General features: G+C 37.9%; 2 protein-coding genes across 17 annotated transcripts in view; one reads left to right on the top strand and one right to left on the bottom strand.

Moving 5' to 3' along the window:
* The window catches only part of inpp4b (inositol polyphosphate-4-phosphatase type II B), a 765,675-nt gene that overhangs the window by 234,448 nt on the left and 514,505 nt on the right, over positions 1 to 16,722 (top strand). For 14 of the 16 annotated variants that reach the window (XM_083538648.1, XM_083538638.1, XM_083538643.1 and 11 more), the window contains one exon: positions 249 to 948. The exons of the other annotated variants lie outside the window; for them this stretch is intronic. In XM_083538648.1, coding sequence (XP_083394774.1) covers positions 249 to 381 — 133 coding nt within the window. In that variant the 3' untranslated portion in view covers positions 382 to 948. Of the gene's footprint in view, positions 1 to 248; positions 949 to 16,722 lie in introns of those variants that run through there. 16 annotated transcript variants of the gene reach the window in all.
* On the bottom strand, positions 2,334 to 12,647 carry il15 (interleukin 15). The gene is made up of 6 exons (XM_083538875.1): positions 12,132 to 12,647; positions 7,010 to 7,104; positions 5,117 to 5,213; positions 4,928 to 4,969; positions 4,605 to 4,730; positions 2,334 to 3,585 (listed from the first exon to the last, which is right to left on the bottom strand). The coding sequence occupies exons 1-6, from the start codon at positions 12,240 to 12,242 to the stop codon at positions 3,451 to 3,453; spliced, it is 606 nt and encodes a 201-aa protein (XP_083395001.1). The 5' UTR covers positions 12,243 to 12,647; the 3' UTR covers positions 2,334 to 3,450.

The following is a 16,722-nucleotide window of genomic DNA, read 5'->3' as shown; positions in this document are numbered from 1 at the left end:
TGTCAGACATACTTCTATAGAAAATGATCACCTTTGGACCAGTCGGATTTAAGAATTCACAGCAGTTTGGAGTAATTAAGCAATCATTTTAAAAATGTATGGAAGGGTTTACCTGTAATATAGACTTTGAATAAAAAAACTTAAGATGCAATAATATGTGCAGCTCAATAATGGGCATCATCAGCATTACTCTCATCCTCTCATAACTCCATTATCATCTCTCCTTCTCTCCATCTCCCTGTCATCAGAGAAGGCTGCCGGATTGAGAACGTGCAAAAGAATATAAAATGCAGGAAGTATGCTTTTAACATGCTGCAGCTGATGGCCTTCCCCAAGTACTACCGGCCGCCAGAGGGCACGTACGGGAAAGTGGACTCATGAGATGGGACGGGACGGGACTCTGCTTCACACAGTCTTCTTGTTCATCTTCATGGAAAATAATGTTTGGTCATGTAAGGATCTAAAAGAAATAAACATGCATGTATATACAGTATATGTATATTTTCAACTGTTCACTGCATTGAGTGCAGTATAATAATTATTATATGTGTTATAAAGTCATTAAAATTAAGTTTTTTTAAAGCACTGTTCAGTTAGGATGTGTGTGTGTGTTGGGGTTTGTTGTTTGTGGGCTTTCTTTTTTTTTATCATTGTTCCTTTTCCTTTATTTAAATGAACATACACTAAAGACCAAAATGTATTTTATTTCCCCGATATTAACAAAGGACCGGGCCAGATATAAATGGTTGTGTACAGACTGTTGTATGAGAGATTCTTGTATGCGCCTCTGTGAACATGCTTTTGGTCTGTAGTATGTATTTATATGAAGTGTTCGAGCCACAGACTTTTATTTTTATTTTTAGTATTTTAGAGTTTTATTTTTATTTGCTGTGCAATACACGTGGATACAGGATCCATCTCACAACTGTAAATACAAAACTTCACAAATGCGGGGGGGGGTTTTTTGGTATGTTTTTTTTTTTTTTTTTTGTCAAGTGTGCCCTCCCACAAGCATCCACTGTACCACCAATAACCAGGCCTCGCTTATCGTGTAGATAACAATAATGTTGAGCGTGCAGTCTAGATTAAAGTCATCACTACTTATTGTTAGGCTTAGACTAGAATAAGCAGATGATGGCGAAGTGATTCGATGCCAGAAAATCACTAGGAGCTGCTGTGTGTGACTTGACTGTTGGCAGCCATATTGTGATATCAGATACCGGCAAATGGCTGTTAAGTATCTCCTGGTATTCAGGCACTAGCAAAACATTTCCCACCAACTCTGTGACCTCCATGTTTTTTTTTCCCTCACTCAACATTTAAACTCAACTAAGCTATGTTTTTCCAACTGGTCTGCACTTCTTCTTTTTTTTTGGTCTGATTGTACACACCCATGTGGGCCTTTCTGAAAATGCGAATGCTTTCAGTGCTATATTAATAATCTGCCATAAACTGGCTTAAAGAAATACTATTACCTTTAGTGAAAATGAATGCACATGGACATTTCATGAATTGGCTGTGCAATATGTTTCAGATCAATAGCAATTATTTAGGAAAAATATTATACAAACCTGAAGCATACACTAATGGACCAAGAGCATATGAGGTCACATTATAATGGCAGAATGCCAATGGCCTTTGTCTCTCAGTGGGAAGTCAAAAAAATTCAGGACATGTGTGTATCCGGCATGACACATTAAATAGAGATTTAATTTTTCCAAAGGAAAATGTGAAATCCAATACTGTGTTCTGATGTTGGGTAATGTAAAGCAGGCATAAAGAGCTGCTCGGCATCTCACTTCTAATGCCCAAACACAGATCAAATAGCATTCATATCTTTTATCAAAAGCTTTTCATCCAACCTGAAGCCCAACCTCAACATTTTCTGCCCACATTTTAAGGTTATAGAAACATTCCAAGTCTCTTGCAACACAATGAAAACAATGCAGGCTAGTTTTGTCATGGTGTATTTTCATCAACAGGTAAGACTGAAGTTGACAAAGAAAACACTTGATACAGTTACTGTCCATTATGAGGTTTTAATTCTAATAGAAGACCCTAATAATCAATAATTAAACCTGTGACTAGCCAGAGCTACAATTAGAGCTGCTGCTAAAGACAACATATTCAGACCAATCAGATTAAAAAAAAAGAAAAAGAAAAGAGCAGTAGTGCTGTAGCATAAGGATGTCAGTGATTCATTAATTATCGATTGCTTCTAAAAGTGACCTCACAACAAGTCTGAGCTGTTCTTTATTACATTCAAACATTAAACTTTCAGTAACAAAATTCAGAAAGTATAAAACAGAAACCAAGTGACATACGGCGACGGCTCACAATGTGAATAACTGCTTTATTAGTTTAATTTAGACTCCGAATGGTCCGAACATGTAGCTCTGTACAGATGTAGCGATTAGACAATAAGATTTGTGCACCATATGTGAGGACCGGTATGTAGAATGTCCTTTAAATCAGCTGCTTCTGAAAACTCCTGAGGTCCTGCTTTACCACTGCAGTCCAAAACAAAGACTGTAACACCGCTGCTGACCTAGTCTGTTTGTCATTCCTAACTTTTCCCTTCATTCATTTATCCTTCCAGGATCTCGTCTCACCTGAAGAGAGCCTCTGACACTTTTCCGACACGAAGATATTGATTTTCATCCCAGCAACAAAAAATTAGAGTACAGTGAAAGTAATATGGAAGTGCTTGAACTGGTTTTCCTTTTAAACTACAACCCAGGGCAGATAACTTTTTTTTCTTTTTATTTTTTTTTTTTGAGAAATGCATTAACAAAGAATATGTACAAATAGATAAATAGCTAGAAAACCTGTCCAGTGAACCCATCCTGCTCTAACAGTCTGATTTAAGGCTGATCCACTTCTATATTTAGAGCTTTTTCAAACGGTCAACCCACTTAATAAAAAACAAGAAGAGTTATTGGGCAAAACATGACCTTAAACACAAAGTTTAACATTCCTACATCATCTTTCCTAAAGACAAGCCAGCAAATAGTTGGAGTATTTTCATAAACACAGAATAAGCCTACTGTATGTCTAGCTGGAATAAACACAGCTGACAGGGATTTGCTCTTATCTCCTCCCTTAACATAGTAAGAAGTTTTAGGAATTCAAACATTTTATCACAGTTATTTCTATGTGCTACATAAAACATATTTAAAGAAAAGAAACCCAACTTGTATAAAAAAAATAGATATAGAACATTTGTAAAAACTAAAGACAATAGATAGATCAAATTAGCACATTTGACCTAAGCATAAGAACGACTTTGTATAATGTAGGCTCTCTGTGTTAATAATAAATATTAACATTGCATTAAAGTTTGTGGCATTAATACAGTTTCAGTCTGTTTGACTACATGCAAAAAAATAAAACAACAAAAAATAAGACTTACATTTACTTACATCTTGGATTTGGTGTACATTTAGTGTGCTAATCACAGTCCATAAAATCAGAAGTGTTGTTCATATTTGAAAGCAGCATCATAACAAATAAATTCATCCTTTGAGAGAACGTTGTGGTGTTGGCAAGTGAGTGAGCTTCACACTTTGAACACATGCTGCAATGCTAAAAAGATGTGAAAAAAAAATAATAATAATGGATGTAAAAGCACTGAATCACGTTTCTTTAATTATATAAGCGATGCAGATGCAGTGTGAGAGCTTCATTTAAGGTTCACGTCAAACATCAGAATGCAGGCAAAAACTTTAACATCAGTAACTTTGGCCATGCTTTGGGTAGTGCTGTTAGATGTCCCTAGTATCCAGATTTGCTGATTCCTGTTCTCTCTTTAGCTTGCGTTTCCTGTTTGTACAGTAGCTGATGGTAGTGGAACTAATGTTGTCTTCTGCTGTTTGAGCACATCTGCCTTAAGGTAAGATGTTTTTTGTTCAGTTATAAAAAGGTGTCATTTGTTTTTATGTGCATATAATGTCGGCTTTGAACCGGTCTGGGCATTCTTTACTCTTTTGTATCTTTTAATGCTAATGTATTTCTGCTTTCAATTCTCTCTGGATTGTTTTTTTGTTTGTTTTTTTATGTTACTTCTATGTACTAAAATCCCAGGTGATTTTCTTAAAAACTCAAACCAGCCAACAACAAACAGGCCACGGTCACTGCAATAAACTAAATGAACTAAATTTGTACCCTATCTGTGTGAGTATTAGTATTGCAATGCTCCTAAATGATTGGCTGATAGCGATTTTCACATATTCAGGCCTTCTTAGCTACCTGAAACTTGTCAGCTTTCAATCTCATTTATATAACTGAGCAGTCGGTGAGGGAGATCAGTGGTTAAGATGTTGGACTTTAAATCAGAAGGTTGTGAGTTTGAATCCCAGCACCATCAAGCTGCCACTGTTCAATTGCTCACTGTAGAACTCAGAATACCGTAAGTTGCTCTGGATAAGAGTGTCTGCCATAAATGTGGTGGGATTTGAACTGGCAACCTTCCAATCAGAAGTTTAACATCTTGAACCACTGAACTACTACTTTCCCTGGAGATAAATATAAGAACTGCAAAAATATATCAATATATATGAACTGCGAAAAAAAAACAAGCCAAAATGCCATTACAGCAGACTTACGTCGGCGGCGTTATAATGTTTTATAAGGTCGTAAATTACGGATAGGTGTTTCTCTTCACCGTTTTCCTCGTGAAGTATGACATTCAATTCCAGCAGGTAGCAAAGCATTAACTTTTTAGTGCATCCCTATAAACAGGAGGAAACTCCATTAACAGCAGTAATAACTAAAAGCAATTACATCCTCTACTGCACATGTACTTAATCATGTAGCGGTATTATTAGACATTGTTATATGTACAATTAGAAATCATTTAACAGGCTTACAAAGTTCAATCCAGAACATTTGGTTGATTTATTTGATCGTCTGAGCAAAATAAACTTACTTGTACGCTTGGCATAGGTGCATACAAGGACGCTTTCGATACCTAAAACCAAAGTTACCATTAAATACCTGATAATTTTTTTGAGCAGATAAATATTCAGAGAAGAAAGAGGAAAAGCCAACAAATGTAATATATACTATATGGTAAGTATAATATGTAGCTTGAATACTAAGTGAAAATATAGCTTACCTCAAGTAAGGGAGTCATGTTTTTGAGCAAAATCTGCAGTTCTTGTAGGCTCTGTTCACTGTGAGCATCCACATGAGTCGTAAATACACTCAGACAACTACACAGAGATGAGAAATATTAGGTTTCAAACTACCCATTCACTTTGCACAAGTGGGTAGTTTGTGCGTATGTGTGTATGTGTGGGTGTGTGTATACGCACAGTTAGCAGTTGATTTACAAAGAATTACTGCAGTAATATGCAAATTTGGCAGAGAAAATCATCTTTTAGTTATTATAAAAATTAGTATGTTTTTTTTTTACCATTTCTTGTTATACTATGTTCTCATTTAGATCTGAAAATGTTTCCCCCAGTAAGCGTATACATTAATTACACAAAGCAGTAAGGTGAGTTGAAAGCAGGTTCTGCTTGATATTATGTGAATGCAAAACATTGCAGAACACAACATGACATATACACAAAGTATAGTTACAGATACTTTGGATGTGTAGATCATTTCAAAACTGGTTATTTCAAGAAACCACATGAAACTGAGATATCGTTTTATTTGGTGGAATTGTTTACCTACAAATTTAATACCTGCTTTTCATTTGTATAAAGTTGTACAAACAATTGTCATGTGGAGAATGAATCTATTTACAGAGACACTTTGAAGTAGAATCAGCCCACATCGCATGTTTTCTATAGTATTATTTGGCGTAATTTAATTTTCTGTAGCCTCAAAGACTCGTCAGTAGTAGCAGTTTATTAGTAGCTTAATCGTTGTTTGTTGTTTTCTGGCGGTTTCTAAGTTTGTACTTTTTACTTTTTGGCCTGACTTTTCTCTGACTGGCCTCATAATGGTTGCAATGCTGTGTATCTGATTAACCCTTGAGTTCTGTTCATTAATTAGCAATGGAGGAACCATTTACTGTTCACAGCTAATATTGACTTTGAGTTCCTGAGACTATTTCTATTAACTGAGAACAGTATCGATGCACAACTACTTTTCTTGCCTGCGGATGCTCCATCCACAACTAGGGAGTAATGTGAAAGAGTGAATTCCCCTATTTGATTTGTTTGTACAGAAATGAAATCGATGTGTGTTGTATGTTTCACCATTGCCATAATTCGTTTCCGTTTTATAACCTTCGAAATATGAAGAGGAAAGTAATAAAAAATGTATTACAAGTTCTCTGTGGTAGTCACCCACGACTAGCTTTGCCTTTTGGTCGACCTAGTGAGCACAATTGCCAAGCTCACAGATCCAGCTGAAGTGGCAGGCATTATGTGTCCCAGCATGTCAGCCAGCATGAGGCTGACATAAGTTACATGTTCAATAAACTCTGTTGTTTACCGAGCCGTTTTTGGTCCACGTTTCTTGTTAAATGCTTCCAAGTTTTGGTTTCTTCTGTTTCTTGTTACTTGCTTGATGATGATTCCCATTGCTTTTATCTTATTATATAAATAAATCGTTCCCTGCACCAACTTTCGCTATCGTGTATTCGCGTTAAATGACACAAGTGCACCATTTCTAAACTTTTCCATTTGACCTAGTTACTCTTCAAAACAGAATATAATCAAAGGCAAGTGTGTGGAGAAAAAGCGTCTCTTAGTATTACTTTATTTGATCATTTTGACATAAACAACATGAAATGATATTTTGACAGTGTTCATGCTCTACACAGAATGAGTTGGACTACTATTCTCCTCCCTTGAACAATATTATAATGGGGGGGGGGGATTGCTTCCAAAGTGCCAAAGTGGCCTTATTTCTCAACCTCAGTGATTCAAAGATAAGGAATGTCTACTGAACAAGACTGAAATACAAAATACCTTTTCTTTAATACATAAGAATTTTGCATACTAATGTTCCATCACCTATTTCATTGTTGACATACATTTGCGTGATATACCTTAGAATTAAGAAAGAATTCCAGCCCTCGAGGGTTATATGGTACTCCAGATTACGGCCAATGCACCAAACAACACAGATACACCTCACGGTTCTCTGCAAGAGAGAAAAGCAATGTTTTAAAGAAATTAATTTTGTGTGTGTACACTCGTTGTAGACACAAATTGTAGACAATTCTTATTCTAGGATTCCCCCAAGTAGTGTTTTGATGATTTTAGTATAGAGAAATGTCTAACCCATGACTCAAAATTCTCTCTAAAGGCACTTGACTCATAATTTTACTACTCATCAAACTGTTCAGTGAGCCCAAATGCCCTGAGGATGGGGCAGAGTTATCTTGAAAAATACCATGCCCATCAAGATAGAAATGTTATATAATGGGGTAAATGTGATTATTTAGAAGAACTTTGTATTGTATTGCAGTGACAATTCACTTTAATGGGAGACAAACAAAATGCCTCAGCATGTTAACAGATAAGCGTAAAGCTAGCGGTGTTAACTAATGGCATAAATATAGTCAAGGACACACATAACACACTTTTCTTAGATCATAGAAAATATGAAAAGTGTGTAATCAGTTTACTGGAATATCAAGTAACCTGGTAAGTAACTGGAAGATAACCAGTTTGACCAGTTTGACCAGTGTTTTGAAGCTGAAATTTTCCAGCAGGCTTACTAGAGGGAACTAACTCGCTAAATGTTTAGCCACCGTAGCATTCTTAGTCTTGGTAAGTGCTGGTTAGCGGTATGCAAGTAAGCTCTTTTTTAAATAGATATACTACTTAATTGTAGATTAAATAGTACTTTGGAAAAAAACAAAAACTGAATATCATATGCAGTCATGAAACTTGTAAAATGAGCCAAGTGATCCAAGGGCACATTTCATCAGGCTTTGTACTTCCCTCATGTGGAGCAATTAGCAAAAAATAAATTAGCTCCTGTACAATCAACAATAGCAAAACATAATATACTGTGGAAATGTTTTTGAGCATGTACTTCTTTAAAACCTTCGAAAAATAGTTTTATAAATATGAACTTCACATCAAGATTATCTAAAACAGCCCAGTGTGGGTTTACTTCATAAATTACAATATATGGATTGAGGTTTATAGACATCTGATCCGTATGTGCTTTTTGAGCATCCGATTTCACATTTAGTTCCTTTTTGCCATATTTAAAAACAATATAAAAAAAAAACTGTAATATAATAACCTTCAGATTCTGGGAAGACGTTCTACTAGATAATGTTTCTGGAGATTTGTGCTCATTCAGACACATGGGCATTAGTAAAGTCAGGTACTGATGTAGGTGAGGAGGCCTGTTGTGCAGTCAGTGTTCCAATTCACCCTAAAGGTGTTCAATATGGTTTAGAGCTCTATTCAGTGGCGGTTCGACGCTGATGTTTGATAGACGGGTGCGTCATCTGTCTTTGTTTAAAAGCGCAGCATGACTCAGTTTAGATAACCAGTGTAAGTTCATTCCTCTTGCTGAATCCAAGACAGAGAAGAATTTGGATGCATATTTCTGCAAAGGCATGGGGTACTAATAGAACAGTGAGAGTATTGAATAGCTCAGGGTGCATTTTCCAAAGCAAAGGTGGTCTATTTTTAACTTTGGTTGGCGAGTCTTTACAGTCTGTTGTGGGTAGCTATTGGAAGTCTGTTGAAAGAATGGTTGAATGTTGGCATATTTTGGGAGGTTTGGAAAAGAAAATGCATCCGCATTGCAACAGAATGCATCAGGCATATGTTTGTTTTGCAACGTGCTGGGCACCATTAGTGTTATTATTTATTTACTGTTTCCGCATCCCATGGGTAAGATTCCATTAGTAAAACATGGAAACACTTTTTACCCACTAACCATCAGCTCATCAATTTTCACCCGCTGCAAACACAGATATCCCTTTGATCCTGAAAGTGTCATCAATATTCCTACACATAACTGCAAATAACATGAATGACTACAAAGTCTTCTAGATTCTTTGCACACGCAAGTAACACAAATACATCTTCTCACCATTGTGAATTACAGCATGGACTTCTACTAAATCTACAGTACCTTTTGCAGGACTTTGCACATGCATGTCTTTCATGTTTACGTTGCACATTGTACACTTTATATATGCACATAGACATTTATCTTTGCTTGACCTTTAATTTCGTCACTAGTGTCATTTTAGCACTTATGTCCTTGATAATTGAAGACAGCAGCTACTGGGAAGATTCACAGTGTCAAGTAATCCTGCAAGTTTTAAATCCAATGCTCTATAAATGTAATCAATAAGCGATAAACACTTTCAAAATTAACTTTCCCATGAAATCTTTAGAATTTTGTACATCACTTATATAGTGTGTGAGTCTGTTCAAGCTAAATAAAAGTAACTATTGCAACACAATCTCACAGGCTGTTGAAACTGTTCAACTGGTAAAGTTTCACTTTATATTTATGTATTCCTCAATAGAATAACCATAGAATATTAGATAAATGTGATCATACAGCCATGTGTGATTCTAAAAACAAGGCTTGCAACAAATAGAACTTAAATAGAGAATAGTTCTCTCATGCCATACAGAATGAACTGGACTGACCTTAATTTTTATTAGAAAGAGATTGAAAGTTTCAGTCACTGAAGCTTTTTCATTACTGCACTGGATGTGAAAGTTGAAAAGGTCAAAGCGGGATGAACCTATTATCCATTGACAACTGCATACATTTTTATACATTTCTATATCTACTCCTTTGTTTACCTATTACCTCATATTTGTAAATGTGTGTATGGTGCCCTCGAATAGCTCATTGGTCCATTCATTGACTTTTCTTGCCTTATCCTCTGGTCCTAAAAGGATAAATCAATACCAAACAGGAATGAATAATTTACCTCAAAAAATTTAGCTTTAGCAAAAAAATTTGGCTTGACATTTCTTGAACAAGTCTAATCAGCTTATTTATGTTCACAGAACCTTATCTGGGCCAAACATATGTTTATGCAAGATCATCATCCCAATCGCAATGTTTGAACAGTATCCATTCTCACTCATCATATAGGGTTTCGGAGTCTAAAGACCAATGGGGACAAAACTTCATCTTCTTGGACCAACTGCACTGTAATTATTGTCCCAAGAGGTATAGGAAATTAATGCATACTAAAGTGTTTAACTGGATCATGGACTTTCTTGAACCCACTGTGCATGCTATAAAAACAAAATGACAACTGGCTATTTCAGTAGTGCATGCTGTGAAATATTTATCAGTGAACAATTTTCACTTTTTATTTGTAGAAGTTTCTTGTTGTACAGATTGCAATGTTAACTACATAAAAAGCCATAAAACACCCATATTCGTTGCAGTTTTCAGAAGGACCACGGTCTTCTTATAGAAGAATATAAGAATTGCAATTACTTTCTCAGAACTCTCAGTTCTTATTGATCAAAAGTTTGAGTCATTCCTATTTGGCCAAATGACAGGTTTAACAAGACATTATTTGTATAATTAACTGCTGAATTACAGGGTGTATATTAAAAACACTAAAGATGATCACACTAAGGATAAACTGACTAACAATGTGTTTTTGTTGAACCTAGAAAAGCATTCATCATTTATTAAGTGCATGTAATTTATTTATTTATTTATTTTTTATTCCATTGACACCACTTGTGCTTGCTGAAACGCTCCCTTTAAAACATCTGCGCATTCATTTGTTAATTAACATGTTGAGTTATTTCATGCTTTGCAGCTTCGACTCTTCTGGAAAAGCTTTCCACCAGATTTTGAAGCATGACTCATCCATTTTAACCACAAGACCATTAGTCAGGTACATGATGTTCACCTCATTAGTGGGGTTGAGATCAGGGCTTTGTGTTGACCTTTCGAGTTTTTCCACTCCAACATTGTTAACTATGTCTTCCTGTAGTTTGCTTTGCATTTTTGCAAAATATGCTTGGAGCTCTTAGATCCAGTGAAGGGAAATCTTAACAATAACCTACAACAACATTGTATTTAATTTTTAGTCTCCAATTTTCAACAGTTTGTGGAAGACCTACAATTATACGCATTGATGGGTGTGTCAGTCTGGTGTCCACAAACATTTGTCTGAATGTGTCTGTGTGTCTAACAAAGAGCTCCATAATGCTTTACACATATATTATTGATGGACTCTGTGTCTAGTCTTAACAACAGGGAATAGATTATACATTATAGGCACTGACATATAAATTAATATTTTTATGACCTGTTTATCTCTGCAAAGCTGCTTTGAAACCAATGTCCACTGTTTAAAGTGCCACACAAAGAACAAATTGAATTGAAGAACCAGGACAAAGTTCAATGTTTCACTTTGGTTTTGTGGGTTGCACTTTTTTTTTGCAGCAAATGACCATGAGATGTCAAAAAACACAGAAACCCCGACCATTTTTTAAATATAAATAAACTCGCCCACATTCCACCCTGTTCTTAGATATGAAACTGAAAGTGTTCCCGATTAAAAACATGCGTCACTTTAAACAAATTAAAACGCTCTCCATTTATCTTACTTGCATTCAAAGCAAAGAAAAAAATATATATATTTAAATATATATATATATACTTTCAAGTTTTCTGCATAATGTATTTGTTCATAATTCAAATAATAGGATTCAGGATTTTGCATTATATATATATATATATATATATATAATATCAAAACTTTTAATGCTCACAGTATTACATGCAGGGGTATGTTTGGTGGTAGATATATGATCGACACACACACGCACACACACATAAACAATCATTACTATTGCACCATTAAATGTAGATAATAATATATAAATGCATGTTAATCGATGTATAATTATAAGATGCAAAAGTCTATACAGGTCATTACAGGTCTGTAAGAGCACTTTGCATATATATATATATATATATATATATATATATATATATATATATATATATATATATATATATATATATATATATATATATATGGTCCATTAGAAGTGTAGATTCTGACAGACCATGTGTGTGTGTGTGTGTGTGTGTGTGTGTGTGTGTGTGTGTGTGTGTGTCACAGTGAGCTACTGTTTAAATGATTATTGTTATTGTATGTATTTATTGTATTATTATAATTATTTTTTTGCCCATACCTTTGATTTATTCTTTTTGGGTTTGCTCCCAAATCCCGAGACCACGATGAAGAAGAGGATGAGAAGGAAGCTCATGGGCGCGATGTCTACCAGGGCCATACAATTCCGCATCACATGTTCTCATCATGTCAAAGTGAATGACCAAGATCCGACCTGAGCGACAGATCATACCGCTCCCACGTCCTGTCCACGTCGTTCATATACACCGTGCAGCCTTGTAAGTGCACTCCCGACTCAATGCATCAGTCTTGGGCGCACAATCAATTAAAAAACAAAAGAATCCGAAAAACCCAACGTGGAGCTCCAGTACACTAAACTCTCGAGCACTCCAACCCTCCCCGGAGCCGCTTTCACTTCGCACAGCACTTACATAACAGCCACTCCATTTGGCTGAACTGTCTAAAAGGAAACCTGATTACTACTGTGAAGGGGTGGGGATTCATGATTTGTACAGGTTTACACCGGCTTTCTCTTTCTGGCTTCCAGATTTCTCCTGAACACATGCATGCTGTATTATGAATGAACACTTTATCAATATTTACAACTCCAAATGCACAGTCCCTGCTCCATTACACACACTTAAACTGTCTAATAGGTTCAAACTGGTGTAATCAGATCAGAGAATAATACAATGTGGGCTGTATTTCCAAACTCCAGGACAGAAGACTGTATCTTGATGTGCCCCCCAGCTATATGGGGCAGATTAGTACAAATTGGTTCATTTATTTATTTTTTTTGTAATTAAATAAAAATAAAAATGTTAACAGGAAAAGAGCAAAACTCTTTATTTTTCCACCCAGGACCAGGTGTGTGTACATTGGAACAGAAAGTAATTTATTCAGGACAACCGCAGTACAGAACTGCATAACAAGTTTACTTAAAAAAGGTTCCATTAATATATATATATATTAGAAGAGCAATGTATGAGGTTTAGGTCTAGAGACCAGCTCAGTGCTGTCTAAATCATTTATACATGACAAGGGGGAAGTTTGAAGTTAGACACAAAAGGGCATTATTCGAAAAGAGGTATGTGTGTGTGTTTATATAATAACCACTGACCATAAAAGTGCAGAAAAGAAAACATGAGGAAGAATATTAATGCCCCAGTAGGAGGCAGTAACAGTAAGAGGTGTCGTATATGTTAACGTGCAGTGTAGTTAATGAGTAGTGTTACTCTAAGCTGACTGAGTTGGATGTAAAAATCATCGTTTATTTATTGATTTCAGTAGGCTGACAGCTGAGGGAAAGAAACTGTTCCTGATCTGCTGGTGCGACAGGGAAGACTATCTCCCAGTTGAAATACTTGACGGCATTACACTGTATAATCAAAGTATACAGTAGGTTTACTGGCGCTAACTTGGGTTTTGTGTCTTGTCTTGTGTTGTCTGTCTGCATTGTCTGTCTGTACTGTTTTTCGTCTGCACTGTTTGCACTAGGCTGCACTCGATGCACTTTATGTAGCTTGTGTTGTGTTGTAGCTCTATGTTGTTGTTTAGTGGAGCACCAGGGTCTGGAGGAACGTTGTCTCATTTTTACTGTGTACTGTGTACCAACGTGTATAGTAGAAATTACAATAAAAGCCACTTGACTTGACTTGACTTGACTTGACTTGAAGAGGAGTAAACAGTCCATGGTATATATCCATACAGTCCATAAAGATATGTTGGGCAGTTTTATCATAGTGTATATCAGGGGTCACCAACAAGGACCACATGAGTAGCCCGCAGGCCTTTTCTAAAAATAGCTGTTTCCTAATTTGTTAAATCACATAGCTTCACGTAGATGAATATAATTCATTATTAATAATAACATATAATAAAAGGTAAACTGAGCAAATTTGTTATTTCAGATCAAACTGAAAACTGTGAGTATCAAACTGGTAGCCCTTCACATTAATCAGTACCCAAGAAGTATCTCTCAGTTTCAAAAAGGTGGAAGACCCCTGGTGTAAATCATAATGAGTTTTGAACATTTCAGTTGATGAGTAGTTATAAAATACCTTTAAACCAACAAGCAGTGGGGGCACAAATAGACTTAGGAATGTGTTTTTTTCAGTCTTGTTGATTTTCTGACCAGTATTTTGGGTTTGTATTTTCCCCACCCCCAGGCCCAGGACTGTGAACATTGGAACAGTATTTTGTTTCTCTGGAACATTTAGTTGATGGGGGTGGGAATGTCTGTTGTCTTGCAGAGACATGGTACACACAGTGTACAGGACACTTGCTATTAACCATCTGTCAAATTATATATATATATATATATATATATATATATATATATATATATATATATATATATATATATATATATATATATATATATATATATATATATATATATATGGTCCATTAGAAGTGTAGATTCTGACAGACCTTGTTCTCACAAACTAAAGATTTCCAGAGATGTGGAAAGAAGCCCAAAAGATAGTAGACGCCTGACGGTCACACCCATATAAACATCCTGATCCGTGTTTTATTCCACCTTTGCTGTTAACATAAAATTAAGAGCATTATTGAGCTCAGGCTTTATTATTGTGCAAGGACATAATAAGTGCATAAACTTTAGCACCATGTGTTTGAATGTATCATAGTGGCCAAGGAGGGGCACTGAAATAACTAAAATAAAGTACTATAGGTTATAATAAGTCTTTAATATCAATCCAAGATGCAGATTAAAAAATGTTACATTTTCAAATCACTTTTAAACCTGTGTTAACATGTGTCAGGGTGCGAACGAAACCGAAGGCGGCAGCCGGAGTACAGCTCGCTTGGGTTTTAATGACAAGTGTGAGGGAGAGAGATACACACAAGCACACGCGCACACACATACACACTCACACACGCACACGGCAGTCCTTCGGTTGAAAGAGTCCGAGGTGCGCTTTGGGAGAAGCGTAGCTGACCCGAGATGCGCTGGGAGGAGAAGCGCAGCCGGTACGGGATTGTGGAGTCCGACTGGAACGGATAAGAGTCCTGTGTGAAAACCTGGACACGAACACATAGACCGCACGTAAAGTCCAGCACATACAATAACGAACAAGGAAGTGAGTGTGAGTGAGGAGCTTATATAAAAGCAGGGTGGAGTGATGATGAGCCCCAGGTAAGCGTGATTATGCCGAGCAGAGAGAGTGGAGGCATGATTGATGATGAGCCCCAGGTGTGCGTGGTTAAACCTGGAGCTCTAGGGAGAGCGAAGGCATAAAGAGCCACCAAAGGGGGCGTGGCAAGTGGATCCCTGTCATAACCCCCCCTGAGGATGCACTCGGTGGAAATCGGGAGCAGAAACACCTCCTCTGTGGTGTCCAGAGGCCGAGCAATGCCCACGGTGGAGATGAGGAACGCCGTGACACCTTCGGCGGTTCTGTGAGCCATGACAACGCCTTCAGAGGAACTGGGAGGCGTGGCTTCACCCGGAGAGGAGCCCAGAGGCAAGACGTCTTCTGGAGAGGGACATTGAGGCGGGACCAACCTTCAGACGGTCCAGGAGGTGTGGTTTTACCTTTTGGGAGACTTTGGGCTGAGACGTCTTTGTTTAGGAGCGAGTCGTCGCCATCAGGGGAGCTCGGGAGCGAGACGTCGCCGTCAGGGGAGCTCGGGAGCGAGAGGTCGCTGTCAGGGGAGCCCGGGAGCGAGACATCACCTTCAGGGGTGCCCAAGAGCAAGACGTCGCTGGCGGTGGAGCTCTCCGGGATAATCTGGTGCGGAACCGAGCTCTCCGGGAAACACTGGAGTGGATCCATGCTCTCGGGAGTGGGAAAGAGATAGTGGAGATCCGCAGTGCATGAACCGAATTCGCCTCCAGTCGCGCTCCACAACTCACGGGCCAGAGAGAGGGATTCTCCAGACAGTAGGAAATGTGGAGCGCGATTTTACCTACTTTAGTGGGGTAAGAGGAGGAATAACGGTCCATGTGTTCACCGACGCTCCGTATAAACCCGCCCAACTCAGCCCTGTCGCCGGAGAAGTGATGCAGGAAATCCATGATGTCATCACGGGGGCGTGGCGCTGTCTAGCATGATCCACGTGAAACGCCAGCGGACTTCCGGGTTTTCCCCGAGGCGGAGCTTGGCTGCCGCTTCATCGCGGCAGAGCGAATCCTACCTCCGAGGTTCAGTTCGCGCCGGGACCACGGCGGTAATCTGATAATTTTTTTTTTTTGGTATTCCTTCTCAGGAGGTTCGTTATTCTGTCAGGGTGCGAACAAAACCAAAGGCGGCAGCCGGAGTACAGCTTGCTTGGGTTTTAATGACAAGTGTGAGGGAGAGAGATACACACAAGCACACACACACACACACACGGCAGTCCTTCAGTTGAAAGAGTCCGAGGTGCGCTTTGGGAGAAGCGTAGCTGACCCGAGATGTGCAGCCGGTACGGGATTGTGAAGTCCGAATGGAACGGATAAGAGTCCTGTGTGAAAACCTGGACACGAACACATAGACCGCACGTAAAGTCCAACACATACAATAACGAACAAGGGAGTGAGTGTGAGTGAGGAGCTTATATAGAAGCAGGGTGGAGTGATGATTAGCCCCAGGTAAGCGTGATTACGCCTGGAGCTCCAGAGAGAGTGGAGGCATGATTGATAATGAGCC

Source organism: Silurus aristotelis, assembly GCF_946808225.1.
Source record: "Silurus aristotelis genome assembly, chromosome: 4".
Taxonomy (NCBI): Eukaryota; Metazoa; Chordata; class Actinopteri; order Siluriformes; family Siluridae; genus Silurus; species Silurus aristotelis.
Note: the sequence above shows the minus strand (reverse complement) of the source record. Positions and strands in the feature narration are given on the sequence as shown.

Coding starts and splice junctions, on each gene's coding strand:
- il15 (XM_083538875.1), bottom strand. CDS start 12,242: ATGCGGAATTGTATGGCCCTGGTAGACATCGCGCCCATGAGCTTCCTT. Junction 4,970..5,116: donor ACATGACTCCCTTACTTGAG/GTAAGCTATATT, acceptor CTTTGGTTTTAG/GTATCGAAAGCGTCCTTGTA. Junction 3,586..4,604: donor AACATTATAACGCCGCCGAC/GTAAGTCTGCTG, acceptor ACATCTTTTTAG/CATTGCAGCATGTGTTCAAA.